Genomic DNA, 18916 nt, shown 5'->3' on the forward strand with positions numbered 1-18916 from the left:
ATGATGTCCCATCTTGAATGCAAATTTTTCCCCCTTCTTTGCTTTCTAGATCTGCTAACTTCATCTTCTGAGGCCTTGCTTTTCCTTGCCCTAAAGACTTGGGGATATCTGGCTGAGCAAATATGCGAGCAAACGCGGGGCACCTTCCGGAGAAGAGAGTCAAATAATGCAGTGAGGGGTTTGCTGACTGTACTCAGCTTCTCTCTTTGGGGGTTTACCTCTCTTCACTTCAGACTGTCTCCTTTGAGATAGAAATGGAACCCTGACCCCTTAAAACTCTCAGTGGACAGAGAATTTTTATTCGAGAAAAGCAGGGTACATTCATCATCTCACCAAAGATAGATTCCTTTATGGATTCTTGTTGTAGGGTAGAGAAGCCAAAATCGGGAGTGAGTTTGTGGGAGTTTCCATCCATTCAACTGGTTGAATCACATATTGCCCCTACTCAGGGTGACTTATATGACGCTCAGTCAGGCATTAGGTAGGTCATCTATCCATGTGCCTAAATTCTTCAAATTCTCTTGCTCCGTTTAGCAATTCCTTTGATAACCTAAGGAGGAGGGCAGAGGAAGAGGCCAGGGAAGCCAGTGACTCATGTACACTCTTCTTGGGGGTTCCTTAACCCCTGGAGTCATTGACCTGCCCAAAGAGATTCATTGGAACAGGACTATCTCACAGGAATTTAGCCCAGATCTGTGTTTCTGAAATTAAAGCTGATTGTCTTCCCAATCCTGGCATCAAACATAGAGTGTGAGCTGTTGTAATCAATAGAGCATGAGGTGAGCTACACTTCTGAACCACTGGGGTGCTAGCCCAATGGTAAGGGGGCACAGTGACAACTACCACTGAGGGCTAGTGGCAATTTCTCATATGCCAGCCAATGTGGGGGGTCTTTAGGCCCTCACCGTGGCTCTGCAGGGTAAGCATTATGCTACCCCCACTTTCCAGCCAATAAACTGAAGATTTCAGACATTACAAAACTGGTCCAAGGTTATCCAGCTAGCAACTGTCAGCTCACAATTAGAATTCCAGAACCATACTCTTGATCTCTGTGCTCTATGGCTTCCCAAAAAATCTCATTCTAGAGTTATGTATTCAGGATAATTCTCAAACTTGGGATAATCTGAACAGTCATATGACCTACTCTCCTCATCTGCCATTAAGGAAACTGAGAAGCAGAATCTTTCTGTGACTTTCACAAGGTCATATGGCTAGATCATAATACAGTTAGAATTAGCCCCATGCTCTCCTATATGCCAACCAGGCTCTTTCCATTATACCATGCTATGTCATCACCGAATGTGATTGTCTACAGAGGTTACCTTTTTTATGGGTGGTCCTTCAAAATAAATTTTGTGCCTCTGACTAGAAAAGTGTGTGTGTGTGTGTGTGTGTGTGTGTGTGTGTGTGTGTGTGTGTTGGGGAGTCATGTTTTCAAGAACATTTCTGGTCTATAAATAAGCCAGAGAAGTCATATCCTGGCAGCCTAGGAGAGGCAGGAGGCCAAGTCCCTGAGCTCACCTCTAGGAACTAAGGTATATCCGTTATGGTAATCACCCCATCTGGCTTCTGCAGGCAGTCGGCCACTGTCTACTCTGCCGCAGATGACAGAGATGCCTGACTCATGAACCTGGGCAGTCACCTGCCCTTAGATCCCCCAAGCCCAGCTGACTCATGTCTGCAACCCCACATCCAGCTTGCCTCTGCCCTTAGCTGCCCATCCCAGCAGGCCAGCTGGCTTGGCCGCAGAGAGCCCCAGGGTGTTTCCAGGGATGGCAGGCTCTCTCACAAAGGGACTAGTCCTGCAGAAATTCATTTCCTGCATTCTCCGCCTCTTCTCCAACACCCACCTTCTATTCCCAACACCATTTCCGCTGTTTTAAAACATAGCACCGAGGTTCAGCCAAGACAGTGTCAGAAGGAGATGGAGCGTTTGAAACAGGGACTGTTCCTACTGCTGTTCCCCCCACCCCCGCCACCCCAACAGAGGCTCAGAACCACGCAGGCTTTCTAGAGATGCCCCTGCCAACTTTCTCCATTTAGAATGCCTTCCCTGCCCCAGCCATCCACGGAAACTGCACTTCGTCTTTCTGATCTCATCTGTAATGTGGGCTCCCTTGCACAGCTTTGAATCTCTTCCTTTAGAAGTCATATTCTTTCCTCTGACTTCCAATAGCCGTTTCCATTTTGTTAATTTTAGCAAACATATACTTGTGCCAAGTATATTCTATCTAAGAGCTTTAGGAACAAGAATCTAGTTAATCTTCACAAAACGTTATTATTATCCCCATTGTACAAATGGGAAAACGGAACCACAGAGAGCTTAGGTAACATGTGCAAGGTCACACGGCTGAGAAATGAGGCCAGGCTTTGAACCCAAACCGTGTGGCTCCGGGTAACGTGCTCATGACTACTAACCTTGCCTTTCATTCTGCTCTGAGTTTGATTTGTTGTTTACATGCCTGTCTCTTCACGAGCTTTAGAACCATAGCTCATTCCCCTCTGTACTCCAGCAATGGCTGTCATGATGGGCTTCCCAGCTGTCTGAATGACTGGCGGGACCGCCTCCATATTGCTCCCCTCAGCCCAGACACAGGCATGGCCACACTGAAGTCACAATGTGGACCCCTTCAGTTTCCCAGTCTGCCTCTTAATCTCTCCCAGCTTTGGATTGTGTGTTTATAAAGAAGAGATAATACTGTGACCCCCACAAAATGAGTGTGAGGTGGCATGCAACCCCAGACCATTCTAGGACTTGGGATGATTGTAACCTCCACGTGGTCTAGTCAGAACGGTCTCAGGACTTGGATAAAGTCAACAGATTTAAAACTTTACAAACCTGAAAACTCCTGCGTAAATCTAAATTGTGACCCCAGTGAGAGGAAATATGGATCCTTTTTCTCAAAGATCTGTCAGATTTCACTCCAAGAAATGTCTCCTTGGGAGATATATAAATACAAATACAGAGATAGACTTAGGAAAAGATATAGATACAGATATAATGTTATCATTGCTTAAAAGATTCCCGAAACTCATCTTTCAGAAGGATCTTTAGACTGTGTGACACACACTTCCTATTGTCCTCCGTGATGGAAAATCTCCCTCCTGTGGCAGAAGGACTTACCTTTGGGGAATGGCTACAAGGCAAAGCCAAACCGACTGAATAAGGCGGGAATGAGCCACCTGAATATGTGTGCTCCTTGGAAGAGCTGATGCTTTCGGATCGAGCTGGGGAGGACTCTTTTCTTCCGTATGAACTAGAGAGAAAAGTAACAAGACAGATTCTTCAGATGGTCTGTAAGATGACCCTCACGATGCCACAAGGGCCATATTAGTCCACCCATTTCTTTGCGGTTGATGAAAGAAATGTTATGGATGTGGGTGTGACCTTGTGCATTATTACAAGAATTATATGTAACATTCATTAATGGGCGTGGTTGGAAAACCAGATAGAAACCCAGGAGCTCGGGGGGAGCGGGGGTGTTCAACCGAAGCTTACAGATGTGAAAGGGGGATTTACTCAGGCTATGGAATTCTTTTCCCAAATTCAGACTAGCCAGACCTCCAGAAGTTTGGGATTTAGTGCCAGTTTCAAATTTATCTTCAAAAATGTTGCCCAAGGGAGGCCCCAGGACCAAAGGAAGCAGGTCTGGAACTAAGAACTAGGAAACCTCTTAAAAGTCAGGTACTTAGACAAAGCCTTGATCTGCATCATGTCGGGTAATCTTTCCAAACTCCCTATGAAATCAGTGCTGTCATCCCATAGTATGTAGAAGTAAACTGAGGCTCAGAGAGCATAAGTCACTGGCTGCAACACCACAAAATAGCAGGAGAAAAGCAAATGCTTGTCCATATGATTCCAAGCAATCTGTATTGGGGGGATATTTAAATGAATGAATGTTTTTATTGTGAGAGCACTGTAAAAAAAATTTTTTTTTATTATAATAAATCTGCTCCCTTGGAAACTTGGCTGGCAACTGCTCTTGGCTGGGTCTTTTTGGTAACTGCTTCTAGCAGTGTTCTAGCTCTTGCTATCCCAGATCTCTATCAAAGCTATACTTGGCTGACCCTGCACACAGCTATTAATAAGACTGTGGTCACTATCTCTTTGCACGGCTCTTGTTTAAAAAAAAAAAAAAAAAAGTCTGTTGAAAAACCTCTTGACAAATCAAAACTCTTAACAATGACTTTTTCTTTTCTACCCCTTTACAATTGTGTTTATTGGATCACACTATGGTGCCCCTAATTCACGAGCTAACATTTAGTTCCTTAAGCCTTCTTAATTATGAGTTTCTTAGCAAAGTGAGTCCTAGGACCCATATACAGTCCCCATAAATAGACCTTCCCAGTCTGCCCCAGGCTCCTTCCTGCCAGCTGCTAGAGTTGGTGATACAGAAGACCCCGGAAGAAACACAGCAGGTCATGATCCTGGATAAAAATGAGCAATGATTTCAGAGTGTGCTTTTGTTCTTCCCGCTCACCCCCAGCAACCATCATATGCTCTCTCGCTCCTAAAAAGGCAGGGTGGCTAAGATCATTTGCAAACCTTCCCACTTGGGACCGGATCCCGAAGCCAGACCTGGCAAAACTGAAGAATGTATAATCCACCTTGAGTTCCCTCCTCCCAGAGAGCCTTGGACCTGGGACCGGCGCTTGGGTCTGCAGCCTCTCCCTCACACCCATCCAGCTCATTACCTAGAGCAAGTCACTTGCCCTCCCTGTGCCTGCCTTTCTTCCGCTTCTTCAATTTAGGACATAAGAAATGGAAGGAATGAAGAGGATAGGCATGAGCTCTTTATCTCCGGCCAATCGCTTGCCCTCTCTGAGCCACTATGTGTAGCCACAGTTGGAAGAACCCAGTGATTCCAAGTGCTGAAACTCAAGCACGAAAGCCTTCTGTGCAGCAGTTGCAATGATCTTGAAAATGAGTGTTTGTCAACCAGCTGTCTCTGGGATTCCTCCCAGCTCTGTTGGAGAGGGGTCTCTTCTCTGCACATCATAGACACAATTTCCTAAATTCTGACGAGAGTTCATCAAACCCTCCAGTGGAAAAATGGATGGCTCCCATGTCCTCCCCATCCCCAGAAAGTGGTTTGCAGGAAAGAAGAGTAAAGGGGTCACTGGAGTTTCTGTTTGTTTTGTTTTCCCTTTGGAAATCATGCACACCTGTCAAAGCTTTTCCTTCTTTCTTCTCTGGAGAACCCCCTTCACCTCTCCAGGCCCTTTGTGGACTTCTTGCCCTTGAACCTCTGTGGTCACCTGTAGTCCAGATCACACAATCATCACTTAATAATAAAAAGAAAAGAAATATCCATAATTTTTTAATGAAACATCACTGGAGCAAATGCTGTCATTGCAGGATGTCACTTACTACAGCGGTCCCCATCCCCCTGTAGTCACCTGCCTGAGAGGGCCAGGCTGTGCAGTCAGCTCAAGTTGTGTGAATCCTTACAACTCAGCGTGTGGGCCACAGGCCAGCGGCATCACCTGGGAGCTTGTCTGAAATGCAAATTCCAGGGCCCCACATGGAATCAGAAACTGGGGTGCAGCCCTGCTTGTTTTAACAAGCCCTCCAGGGGATTCTGATGCCTGCTGAAGTTTGAGAACCTGCTCGAGAGATGTCAGGATGCCCTGATGGTGATGGTAACGCGATGTCAGCCTCAGGTGCATAAAGCTCCCAGGGGTCTTCTGCCTTCATTGCACTTGGGATCAACTGGCTGGTTAAAAATGACCAAACTTGAGCAATTTTTTTTTTAGGCAGCTAAAAATCCTGAAATTACTGTTTTCTCTACTGTTTCATGTTTGTGGATTTTAAAGCCAACAAAGCCACCCCCCCCACTTGAAGGCAGGGATTTCCTCATGCACCCCTGCAGCTCCCCCCAGGGAGGCACAGGCAGCCACACCCCATGGCTGGGACCCAATCAATAACCCAGTGGAACCAGCGCCGCCGCTGGGGCACCCCGGTAATTAGACGAGCCTGATCAGAGCCTCGCTTTCTGGGGTGGAAACTGTTGAGGTAGATAATTGGGATGCCTGGGAGGCACGGCCTGTCCTAGAAGCTGTGCGGGTAGCTCCAGGCTGCAGAAGGCAGCCAAGACTGGCCAGCGATCAGAGGAAAGAAGCATCTGGTTCTGGGTTCCCGGGCTCCAACAGGTGCCCCCAAACCACCTATCTTAACATCTCTGTATGCAGACCCTAGAGGCCGGGAGGTGACTCAGGCCCCAGGTTCCCCAGGCACAGAAAGTCTACCTCTAGAAAAGCATACATTCTTCTTACTTTTTTTTTTTTAAGGCAAAATAATAACTTGACACCAGTCCAAGCAGTTAAAAAGACACTAAAAGGAACCCAATTTAGAAAGGTTTTTAGTGGGCTAAAAACAGATGTGGCAAGCCGTTTTAGGATGTTCCGGGAGATGAGATGGAGAGGGCGGGCCTCGAAATGGCTCATCGGCCTCTTCTGGGCCTGCCCAGCCAGGTGCCTCTGCATGGAAGAAGGCTCTGCCCGTAAACACGTTCTGGAAGGAAGCAGCCCTAAGGCTTCATTTCTTCTAATCACTGCTCTGCTCCCGTGATGCTCTGGGCCCCCCCATTTGGAGCGCTCCAGGGGGCCAACATCTTTCCTCCTTATTCATGCACTTCTCTTGAAGGTTGGAGGGTGTGGCACGGGCACCACAGGGGTGCGGCTGCAGTTAGAGGCCCTAGGTGACACCCCCTTGAGCTGCCCCCCATCCCCTCGCCAGGGACCCCGCCTCCACCACTTTCTGTTGTCCAGCACCTGGGGGCGCCTGGCTGCATCTGGCTGGTGGAGCTGCAGGGCGCACAGGGGAACTGGGGGAAGGGCAGAGCCGGCCACTGAGGGCCCATCAGGGTCACAGTGCCTGTGGAACCCTAGCTCTCCCAAGCGAATAGGAAGAACCATCCCGAAGAGAATTGCTAAGCCATTGATACATTGCAGGGGCTTCTGGTGTCCCTGACTCCAAGGCACCAAAGCCCCTCACACCCATATTTGTTGCAAATTTGGGATGGGGCGGGTAAGGAATCTTAAATAGAAAGTGACCGTGTGATATGTCCTACATTGATTGCATTCTAATAAGTTATCTTTATTAGATACGATGTGCCCCGTATGGAACAGGATGCAGGTGCCGGCGTGTGTTTTGTTCTCTTGTAATTTTCCGAGAAATACGTAGGTTTTTGAATTGTATATTCATTCCATTGAAAACTGCTTAATTTTAGACATGCACATACATACTCCCTTTGTACCCATCCACTAGCATCTGCTTGCATAACTGGAATCACTAAAAGGTAAAGGCAAGTCTCCAAAATTAGAAGGGACTCCAATATGTACCATGTAAGCATCTTTGTTAATTAGCATTGTAAAAGTAATTAGGCATTCTATAAGTGAAATTAGGGGCACTATCAAGTTAGACATCATCACAAATATGCATGATCTGCCCAGACTCACATTATGTCTAGGAAGGGAACCAGAGAAATTATCCTTCTTATTATGAAGTATTTCAAATGCAGCAAAGGTAGCCATAATGTAAATCTTTGAAATATTATATATAAGCCATAATACTTATAAATATTTATACTTTATAAAGTCACAGATAATGTTCCCATGAGGGGAAAAAAAAAAAAGACTCCCAAAGAAGACTAAAAATTTAATGAGGACAGGAACTATCTTTGTCTTATGCTCCATTGTGTCCCCAGCCCCTAACGTGTCTGGCTTACATCTTGCCAAGTAAAGCTAATAAAGCTTCCGTAGAACTGCACTGAATCAGCTGCCAACAAGCTTCTTGAGGAAGCAGCAAAGATAATGATCAGCCACGTACCACACTGGAGACATCAGAGTGCCAAGGTGTTTGGCATTCTGGAAAAGGTCATCTCAGCCCATACTTCTTTTTGTAAATGCTCCCAGTCTGGGATTGTCCTTCCTATGCCGATCCCATGATTTTCTCCATGAGATCAATTCTGTATGGATCTGTTGCATGTTTAGTGTGTACGGGACACACTGGTAGATATTGCAGAGATAAGCAATACAACCCCTTTCGTGTGTGGACAGGTAAGAAGAAGGATCCGACAGGTGTAAGAAGTGGGTCCTACTTAAGGAACAGGCATGTGTTATTAGAGAATCAAGGAGAGAGAGAGAGAGAGGGAGAGAGAGGGAGAGCTCATCTATGGAGGAAAGACTTTGAAGGGGTGTGGTATTTGAGATGTATTTTGAAGAATGGATAAAATCTTCAGCTGGGGAGGTACAAGTGGGAGGAGAACAGTCCAAGCAGAAGGAATGGCATGAGTAGAGTTTGGATGTGGGCAAACCACTTGTCTTTAAACATAAAATATATGTGGAGAAGGAGGATAGTAGTAAAGGATAGAGCAAAAATGTTAGTTGTGGCCAAATAAATACATACCGAGCCAAATTTAATTTCTATTTAATTTCACAGGTAGTAGTTGGAAATAGAAGCTTGTTAAGCAGGGCAAGTGAATGCCACCGGGATTACACTTGGGAAGGGTTCTTCTGGGTTAGTATGGGGACAGTGCCCATACAGGAAATACCAGAGCCTGAACTGAGATTGTGACAGAGGGAATAAAAAGTTGGGAAACATACTGGAGAAATCATTTAAAAATACTCCTAGATTTGGCAATTGGTTTCGGAGAAGGAATCGGCAATTTCTATGCCTGCGTAACTGCAGAAATCATGGTGTCATTGACATAGGAAGTCGGACGAGGCCAGGTGATGGGGGATCAAGGATTCTCTTTCATTTGTGTTGTCTTTGGGGGTACTGGAAGGATCTCCACAGGAAATGCCCACAGAACAAAGCAGAAATTTAATTCAGCACTTGGAGAACCAGGGCCAGAGCAGAGATACAGAAGTCATCCATCTACAGAGGAACAGCAACGGGAGTGGATAGAACTGTCAGGAATGTGGGACTGAAGAGCAGAGGCTGAGGAGAGAGCCCAAGGGACCACCACCTTGGCCTGGCCCGACCTCCTCCTGCTCTACCCTCCTTCCAGGGAAGGTCTGGAAGAGATATAGGACCAAAAAAAAAAAAAAAAAGGCAATTTTCCAGGAGGGGTCAAGTCTGACAGATTTCTTTACCTGAAAAATCTTTCGTTGAGGGCTCTGGTAATATGGAAAGACTGCTCATATTTTCCCAAGTTTTGTATATAGAATTTACTCAGATTAAAGTGAATGTGTAATTTTAACTCAGGAAAACCACATAGTGACTTCCTTCTTCAGAAAAGAATCTCTAATCTGGACTGTCAGCTCTGATTTCCTGCTCACGCCTCCTCGAAAATGTTCAGGCAACTTCTAACCTAGGAGGATTTTAAATTCAGAGAAGCTAAAATGTTGTGAACTACCTTTTATCGTTTATTTTTCCAGGCCCTTCCCTGAATAAACAGGAAATGAATGGTACAGTTAACTGGGATATTTGCTGTAGAAATACAGCTTGTTAACTTTAGACGATTTTCTTAGGCTTTACTACTCTTAGAACTCAAATTTTATTTTCTTCTGGGGTGAGAAAAGAAACACAAGTGATCTAAAAATTAACCTCCTTCTTTTTTTTTTTAAGATTTTATTTATTTATTTGACAGAGATCACAAGTAGGCAGAGAGGCAGGCAGAGAGAGAGAGGAGGAAGCAGGCTCCCTGCTGAGCAGAGAACCTGATGCAGTTCTTGATTCCAGGACCCTGGGATCATGACCTGAGCCGAAGGCAGAGGCTTTAACCCACTGAGCCACCCAGGCGCCCCTAACCTCCTTCTTAAATGTGCAGTTTAACTCTGCTTTTGTGTGCAAAAATTTTCTCCTGTAAATCTCATTGTGAACCATCATTTGGGGAGCTCCCAAGGAGAAAACAAAACAATGAAACACCCTAAACCCTTCATTTCCTTTGTGTTTTCCAAAGGTCAAATGCTGCAAATACTGGCCCGATGACACAGAGATATACAAAGACATTAAAGTCACCCTCATAGAAACAGAACTACTGGCAGAATACGTGATAAGAACATTCGCTGTCGAAAAGGTAAGTTTCGCACGACTTTGAAATGCCACAGTCCAATGTTGGTGAGACGAGCCTCATTAACTTCCATGGGATAATTTCTGTGGGGTCGCACCTGGATGCAGGTAGGCTCTAACTAGTGATGCTTCCGCCTTGCATCTTACCTCCGATTCTATAATAGCTCCGCTCCATCTTTGAAGCGAGTCATTCCCATTTCATAGGAATCTCTGTGTGGCTACTAAATCAAAAGATAAGGCCGATCTGTCTCTCTCCCTTTTCTGTTGAACCTGGTTAACATTGTTCGGCCCGTCTCTCTTCCTTTGTTCACAGTTTCATAAATGTCCTTCATGTCCTATGTCCATATGGGTTTCTCAGTGGTGAGTTCGTATCAGTGCTGAGACACAGGTCCTAACCCCTCCTGGAATCCCTCTTCCCCCTCGAGGCTTTTCAGGTCCGATGGATTTTGCAGGGGGCTGGGACCTACCTGGAAACCGAAGTAGACGCGGGACGCGCTTGCATGAACCAGACCTTTCATTCATCCTCACTCTCATACTGGTTTTAGCCTATGTACCTGCTGGTGTTGAGTCATGAATGCTGTGCTGTGGCTCTACTCTGCCTCATCCCATGTGCATGGATGGGGCCTCTTCTCTGGGAAGCACTGTAGGGCATAACAGGGAATTTCCTTATTCCCCCTCTTTCTGCCGACATAGGGAGGGGCCGGAGGTGAAGCAAACTGCAGTCCATCCAGAGAAGTGGCACAGGTAGGCCGTGGGGAGAAACACGCTGCCTTCCGATCTTCATCTTGCCTTTGATGAAGGGGACCCACAGTTTTGTGTCGGAGGTCCACAGACTTTCCACCAAGAGCTGATTCCCCATAGCAGAGTCCTGCACCAGACATAACAATTTTGTGGCAAATGGGTTCTGCGAAAGCTTGCGCTCATTCAGTAACAGCAGGTCACCTAGGAGGACCTGGGCTATAAGCACACTGCTGGGCAGTTGGCTCTTGGCCTTCCTCTCTCATTTTCCTCACATCGAAATGCACCTTTTGGACTAACGAGCCGAGTTTTGGAAAATCAAGGAGATAGCAGCCACTGCTTTTCGGCTAATTTACCCTGATGTTTTGAACTACCTGTCTGATTTTCAATTCCATATTTGTCATAGAATCACAAGGCTGAAAAGACTTTAGTTTATTTTAATCTGTTTCTCATACTATTTAGCATTTTTTTTTCCATTAGCCTGTCTTTTTTAATAAGTAGGCAAGAGGCTTGAAGACTTCAAAGAATGTGGAGTTCTGGTTGACTCAATTCTTCAAGTTCTGAACCTCACACTTTGATGTCTTTTTTTTTTTTTTTTTTCCTTCTTAGGCAGGATTGGAGAAAAACATGTGGAGGATTTTTGTATAGCTCTTGGCAAGAGCACTCATGAATAAGTGCATTAAAACAGATAGTGATAAAAGACCCTCAATATTTTTTTTTAGAAAAAAAAAATCATCCAAACCCATCACTTAAACATGGAGTTCTTTGAACAATAGTCAGCTCTGTAATAAGCTGAAAACGCATCTCCGTCGCTAAAGGAAGGGTTTATTTGTTTCTTTGCTCTTTTTTTAACCTCTTATTGTACTCTCCTACATTCCCAGCTGCACAGAAATGTTTCTGAAATACTCAGTTATTTTAGTCATCAGACAACCAGCAAAGAGCTGGTGGAGGGAAGGGAAGGATGAGGAGCTTATTAAGGATTTGGGGGAAATCAAAATGACATGTTAGTGATTTTCTAACTGGGCAATTGGAATTTTAAGGAACACAAATCATTAGCACTTCCGTGGATCACTTCTGGTAGGTTTTAAACTTTCTCATTAGAGGAGAAAGGGAAAAAAACAGAACAGTCAAGTATATACTTTGAGAGGCCTGCCCTTCTGGTTCTGTTTTGAGAGGATGTTGCATCAAAGGACCCAAGGTGAAAAATGGATTTGGTCTCGTCTCTGTGAAACAAGCAGACATGTTGCAATTTGAAACTGATGAGCTCTTGTTTGGCATAGGACTGTCATCTTTCCTTTCTCCCCCAACCGGATGACTCAAAGCTAGATAGATTTTAAATAGCAAAGTTGCCATCATGTCTGGAAGAAGACAGAGCTCAAAAGTCTCCATGGGTGTGGGCTGCCCCGTGAATCGATCCCTGACTATCCTGGTGGAAAGGAAGCTGACAACGGCCACCAAAATCTCTCTTCCCAGGAGGTGCCAGAGAGGAGGCAGTGGGAATGGGCGCCTGCCTCCAAAGGCAGAACATGTAGTTGATGATTGATTCATTCCACAAATGTTTGTGAAGCCCCCGCTTGGAGCTAAGTGCTGTCATGCCTTGGTTTTTTCCTTGCGATTGTATTTCCATGGAAAGTGAAGGAAATATCACCTGCTTATGTGGCATTAATACCTGCTATAGTGAAAAGGAAATTAAAAATATAATTGATATCAAGTTGGGATATTTGGACTATAATCAGTGATCACATCGATGATTTTTTTCCCCAAAATATATTACAGAACAGCAAAAGGAGAAATTGCCACATTGCTGAACAGGAAGGAGAGTTGGCTCAGAAGCCATTGCCTTTGCTAATCTTGTCAATAGTGAACATTTTAGAGGGTACAGGCTTATTTTAGGAAAACGTTTTCTGCATACCAGAAACTGACATTTACCTTACTCAGAAAATGAGTCTTAAGAGAGATCAGTTGGGGGCTATCTCCTGATGGCTGGAGTTCCGGATTTGGAGGATGCTAGAGATAAAATCTAGCACAACTGGGAAGTGAAGATCTCAAAAAATAAACAAATGCCCTTTGGTCCTCTTGGGAATAAATATTTATTATATATATATAATATATATATATTATTATATATAATATAATATATAATAATATATATATAATATGTTATATAATATATATATATATAAAATATTTATTATAGGCTTTCCTGTTTCATGCCCAAGTCATATGTAAAGGTCAAGGGAGCTCTCTAGGGGGTTGGAGGGCGATATAGGCTCAACCTTTTGTCTTCTGGTGGAGACTTTGGGCCTGGCCAAATTGTTACCATAGTTTAAGTGATAAGAGATGTGGACTCCTAACCACTGAGTAAAATTACTCTGGAGTCACAGAGCATAGTTAGTAGACGACAGTGTGGATTATCATTTCTGAATCCCTGATGGCTTAATTCCTTAATACTTAAACTCCATTAAAGAATAGCATGATTTTCAAAAAGAAATTAAGCCTCAGAATTTATGGGTTATTAAACTAAGACATATTAATACCTTGATAGCACACAAGTCTTATCTTAAAATCTGTAATTATTTGCAGGGCACCTGCTTGGCTCAGATGGTTAAGTGTCTGCCTTTGGCTCGGGTCATGATCCCAGGGTTCTGGGATCAAGCTCCTTCATCAGGCTCTCTGCTCAGCTGGGAGCCTGCTTCTCCCCGCAACCCTCCTTCAGCTTGCCTCTGTCTCTCTCTGTCAAATAAATAAATAAATAAAATCTTAAAAAAAAAAAAACACAACTAATTATTTGCATCTTTTAGTCTTTCTCGACACATTCAATATTCTGAATTTCTTTAAAAAAAATTCTGCATTTCTTCTTTGCTTAACTAAGTATATGTGAACAATGGCCAATAGCGAATGTGACAGGGTTAGTGGGTATTTAATATTAAGATAGAATAAAACCAAACTCAGGGCCCAACACAGAGATGGTATTCAGTAAGTGGTCACTAAATAAGAGAAAGAAGAAAGCCAAATTTGATCCCAGGTTTACAAATCCCTCCTTGATTTTGGAAGTAATGTTTTCTCCAAAACAGATTTCTATTTTACAACACAGTCTTAATACATAGGTTCACAGAAAAAAACTAATGGATATAAATCAACTTTATTCTTTTCAAAACAAGAATAAATTAAAAAAAAAAAAAAAGCCCTTCCAGTCTTTTCCTTCTGTCTTCCATTCAGTTCAGGAGGGAGGCAGCCCTTCCTCTTCAACTTACTGATCTAACAGAATTCCAGGGAAATCGCTCTTGATTTCCATGGTAAACATTTGCTGCCCTGGCTCTTTGCCACAAGCTCACCATTTTGGCCACTTGAAGACAGGAAACACTCTCTCATAGCTCTGTGTCCCCAGCATCTAGAGTCATGTCTGCAGCATTGCCTTCACTCCGGTGGTTGGTGATTGGCTGAATGGAGTTAATGTTTATCCATATCAGAAAGAGAAGCCCAACAAACCTGAGGCACAAATGAAAATTCCTTCTTTGGCCTCTCTAGTTGGAAAGTGGTCCTCATTCATTCTTCCAGGGACATTCTCTGTGCACGCACAGCGTGTGCTCTGCTCGAGTGCCTGGTGTGAGAAGGTACCAGAATACAGAAGAGCTCAACCAGGTTCCTCCTGCACTTCAGAGGCTGGTCTCGAACCTACAAATACCCTTGAATTCCTTCAGGTCCCTCTTCTGTGCCTCTCTGTCTCTGTGGACTTGCACTTCACACCACAGGCTCTAAGTGACACACAAACTGTTAGAGCCTACTTTGTAGAAAGGAATTTCGAGGAATCAGAGATGCGCTCGTTTGCTACAGTTGCACCTGTAAATTAGCATTTTCCCCCAAACGTCCCCCCCCTCTTGCACCCCCATCACCATCTTCCCACCTGGAATAAGGCTTCCCAAGTGTGTGTTAAATCTAAGAACAACCTTCTCCCAGCAGAGCCTAGCTTCCTAGCCTTAGGTTTACTGACTGTTTCGGTGTACTTGACCTTCTCCTGGCTCATCATTTATTTTGCTTTGTTCTCTTCCTTGCCCTGCTCACCGACCAATGGCAGAGAGGTGTTCATGAAATCCGCGAGATCAGACAGTTTCACTTCACTGGTTGGCCGGATCACGGGGTCCCCTATCATGCCACCGGGCTGCTGGGGTTCGTGCGGCAGGTCAAATCCAAGAGCCCGCCCAACGCAGGCCCGCTGGTGGTGCACTGCAGGTAAGTGGAGCACCCGGAGCCTCTCAAAAGGAGCTCTGTGGGCCGTGGAGTGTACAAGGGCTCTTTTGGAGCCATGACTATTTCCGAACGCGATAGAGGTGATGGTTGCACCACATTGGGAAGGTGCTGAATGGCACTGAACGACACGCTTCAAAATGGTTCGTGTTATGGGATCGGACTCTCACCATAGCAAGGATGTAAAAGAAGCAGAAGCACAGGGGTCCTTTTTCCTCAGCTGACAGAGCCCTCTTTTCACCCAGTGCCGGCGCAGGGAGGACCGGCTGTTTCATCGTAATCGATATCATGTTGGACATGGCGGAAAGGGAAGGCGTGGTTGACATCTACAACTGCGTGCGGGAGCTGCGGTCCCGGAGGGTGAACATGGTGCAGACAGAGGTAGTCCTGCTCCCCGCCCAGCCTCGGGCTTGGTCCCCCGCGCCCCACCTCCCAGAGCCACGCGGGGAAGAAACACTGACAATTCTCTCTTCAAAACTCCCCAGAAGAAAAAGTGATAAACCTGGCAATCTCTCTTTCCTTCTTCCTCCCTCCCTCCCTTTTTTCTCTTCTTTCATAAATAAAAAAGGCCAGGAGTCTCCCAGGTCACAGAATCTGCAGCCAGGAGCCTAAATTTACCCATGCTTCTGTACCAAGGGCCCCTGTAGAGTCTCTATATTAAGCTTTCAGGGATTTGGTACTTTTTTTTTTTTTTTTTTTTTTTTTTTAGTTTAAACTAGCTAGTAACTTACCAGAGCAAGACGACTCCTGAGAATAGCGAGGTGTTTGCCAAGTGGCTTAAGGCTAATCTCTGTACACTTGGTTCTTCTCCTGCTGTCCCTACAAATTCTGCCCAGTGGCTTGGCATCATGGGAATTTGCACATTTTGTAGAAATAGTCCGTACTGACTAATACTTATATAGATCGGAATTCAAAGTGTTTCAGGAATTTAAGTGTTTGAGAAAAAAATAAAATTACATCCTGCCCCAAGGAAATTCATATTTTTACTTAATATTTGCTTGTTTTAAGTAAGTATTATATTCACCACCTGGGAAAAATGATTCATAAAACAGAATGAAGGGATGCCGTGTGGCTCAGTCCGTTTAGCGGTTGCTTTCGGCTCAGGTTATGATCAGGGTCCTGGGATCAAGCCCCCCTGGGGTCAGGTTCTCTGCTCAGTGGGGACTCTGCTTCTCCCTCTCCCTCTGCTCGTCCCCCCACTCATGCTCCCACACATGTGCGCGCTCTCTCTCAAATAAATAAAATCTTTAAAAAAAAAGAGCAGAATGCAAACTAAAGAATCCCTCCCATTTAGATTTTGCATTAAAGTTTACAAAAACCACTGGTTTCAAGTTTATAAAAACCAAATTCCATTTTCAAATAACCTAAATAAAAATAGCGGGAACTCTAAACACTTAGATCATCTTTTTTCTCTAGAATAGGGATTCTTTGCTTTAAAGATGATAATGATAGGAATGTATTTTTTAATGTATTTTACAGCCGATCAAATGTTGCCACATTCCCTTTCCTGCTTGCTCTATTTATAAGGACTGGACTCCTTTTGAGAATTAAGAGTCCTCATAACTTATATAAATTAAAGTAAAAAGTAATGAGACTCCTTTTGCATCTCATGTAATTAAAGATCAATAATAAATATGGTAAAACTGTATTGATTAATTGTAAAAGTCTGTGCCAGTTCAGGAGAGGGCTCTTTTGTAAGCTGTGGACTAGCGCACACATACAAGAGCTCTTCCCTGGACCCATCAGGACCGTGGTAATTGTCACATTGATGTTTCAAAAGAAGTAGTTTTAAGTGCTCGGAACTATTTATTTTCTAGTGATGTCAAGTTTCCCTGGACGTTCTTTGCACTGTTGATTTGGTTAGCAAATACCTCTTTGCAGGATAGACAGGAGATTCTGCTCTTCTCACCTGAGTCCCAAACTCGTGGGCTCAGAATGACAGAGGTATAAGCCACAGCTACTGTAGCATGACAGAGCTTGCCCTGGGATTTGTCAGCACCCGCGTGGCTTTCATCAGTCTTTCATGCTTCTGTGCTGAGCCCGGGTGTCCCTTCCTCCTCTCACGCTCTGCGCGTAACCAGTTAGGATACGTGCCAGCCGTCCCACGTGGGCATCAGCGGGATCCCCCCCTCGCCACGGTCAGGTCCTCCTACGTGGTTTCACTGTGGCGGGAGTGGATTGTCCCTGACGGACCACTATCCCGTTCTCTTGTCTTTACAAGGGGCTGTCTGCCCTTCCCTAGTTCTCGCAACCCACCTGGTTTCTCATTACTAACTCGTGCCCTCTGCTTCTCCAGGAACAGTATGTGTTTATCCATGATGCCATCCTGGAAGCCTGTCTGTGTGGAGACACCTCGGTCCCTGCTTCCCAAGTTCGGTCTCTGTATTATGACATGAACAAACTGGATCCGCAGACTAACTCCAGCCAGATCAAAGAGGAGTTCCGGGTAAGTGGTGCGAAAGGGAGAGGCAGCTGGCTGTGGCTTTGCTCCTTCAAAAGTCTCTCGAAGTCAGCCCTGGAACCCCTGAGCCCATACAGAGCTTATCAGCCTCAGCATTACTGACATTTTGGGCCGGCTGCTTCTTGGCTGTGGGTGAGATCCTGTAGGATGTTTAATGGCACCCCTGGCTTCTACTCACTGGGTGCTGGGAGACCTCCACCACACCAGTAGCGACAACCAAAACTCTGTGCGGACATTGTCAGGGGGCCCTGGGAGCAAAGGGACCTGTTTGAGAGCCACTGGTCTAGCAGAGCCATAAACCCCTTTGCAGGCAGCCGGACAGTGCAACGTGGGTGCAGCCAGACCCAGCAAGGGGCATTCACCCTACTCAGTGGGCGGTCTAAGTGTACCTGACTCTTTAAGTCAAACCCTATCCAACCTCTTCCTCCCAAGCACCCAGACAGAAGTGCAGCCCTCGTCAGACCAGATGGCATGTGATCCAGTCCTCCAGATCCCTGGGGGCCCTTGCATGTGATGGATGCTGTCTGTGGACAAAATCCAGGGGAGAGGAAAGGGCACTGCATGGGGGGCTGAGTGTGGGGGTGGGTGGGCGGGGAGCCCCCTTCAGGAGGCGGCTGAGGACACTCACATCTGCCCAAGTGCAAAGGTCAGAGGTGACCCCCCGGTCGCATGCTGTCGCACAGACCCTGAACATGGTGACGCCCACGCTGCGCGTGGAAGACTGCAGCATCGCGCTGCTGCCGCGGAACCACGAGAAGAACCGCTGCATGGACATCCTGCCCCCGGACCGCTGCCTGCCCTTCCTCATCACTATCGACGGGGAGAGTAGCAACTACATCAACGCCGCGCTCATGGACGTAAGCCCGGGGGCCCTGCCCCCACCTTGCCCCGAAGGAAACGGAAACGGGGAGCCCTTCCTTTTCCCTCCCCTGTTTGTTGGTTTTCTTTTTTCTTTTTTTTTTTTTTCAAAGATTTTATTTATTTATTTGACAGTCAGAGATCACAAGTAGGCAGAGAGGCAGGCAGAGAGGGGGAAGCAGGCTCCCCGCTGAGCAGAGAGCCCGATGCGGGGCTCCATCCCAGGACCCTGGGATCATGACTCCAGCTGAAGGCAGAGGCTTTAACCCACTGAGCCACTCAAGCTCCCCGTGTTGGTTTTCTTAAGCGCAAACCATCTTCCACGCAAAGCGCGTTCCAGATGCCACGGACGTTTCTGCGTCAGGGTGGATGATCTCGGGCTCTCGGAGGCCACCAGTCGGGAGGTATTGATAAATGAAACATGTCCCAGGGACTCTCTGAGCACTTAAATTTTTAACCCGCTGGCCGGAGAGCGAGAGACAGCTATTAAGTCACTAAGGCAGTGAAGTGGGATAATATGGTTCGCAGCATTATTTTCATTCCCTGTCCTCCTAATTCAGGCAGTAATTAACACGGGGGAAAAATGGTCTGTCAGG

General features: G+C 45.6%; 1 protein-coding gene across 10 annotated transcripts in view; it reads left to right on the plus strand.

The window, feature by feature from the left end:
• Positions 1 to 18916, plus strand: part of PTPRM (protein tyrosine phosphatase receptor type M) — a 765571-nt gene that overhangs the window by 725293 nt on the left and 21362 nt on the right. For all 10 annotated transcript variants that reach the window (XM_032875725.1, XM_032875726.1, XM_032875727.1 and 7 more), the window contains 5 exons: positions 9909 to 10025; positions 14832 to 14986; positions 15247 to 15382; positions 17298 to 17447; positions 18146 to 18319. In XM_032875725.1, coding sequence (XP_032731616.1) covers positions 9909 to 10025; positions 14832 to 14986; positions 15247 to 15382; positions 17298 to 17447; positions 18146 to 18319 — 732 coding nt within the window. The remainder of the gene's footprint in view (positions 1 to 9908; positions 10026 to 14831; positions 14987 to 15246; positions 15383 to 17297; positions 17448 to 18145; positions 18320 to 18916) is intronic.

The sequence above is a fragment of the Lontra canadensis genome, unplaced genomic scaffold (genome assembly GCF_010015895.1).
Source record: "Lontra canadensis isolate GAN:19392208 unplaced genomic scaffold, GSC_riverotter_1.0 scaffold57, whole genome shotgun sequence".
NCBI classification, from domain to species: domain Eukaryota; kingdom Metazoa; phylum Chordata; class Mammalia; order Carnivora; family Mustelidae; genus Lontra; species Lontra canadensis.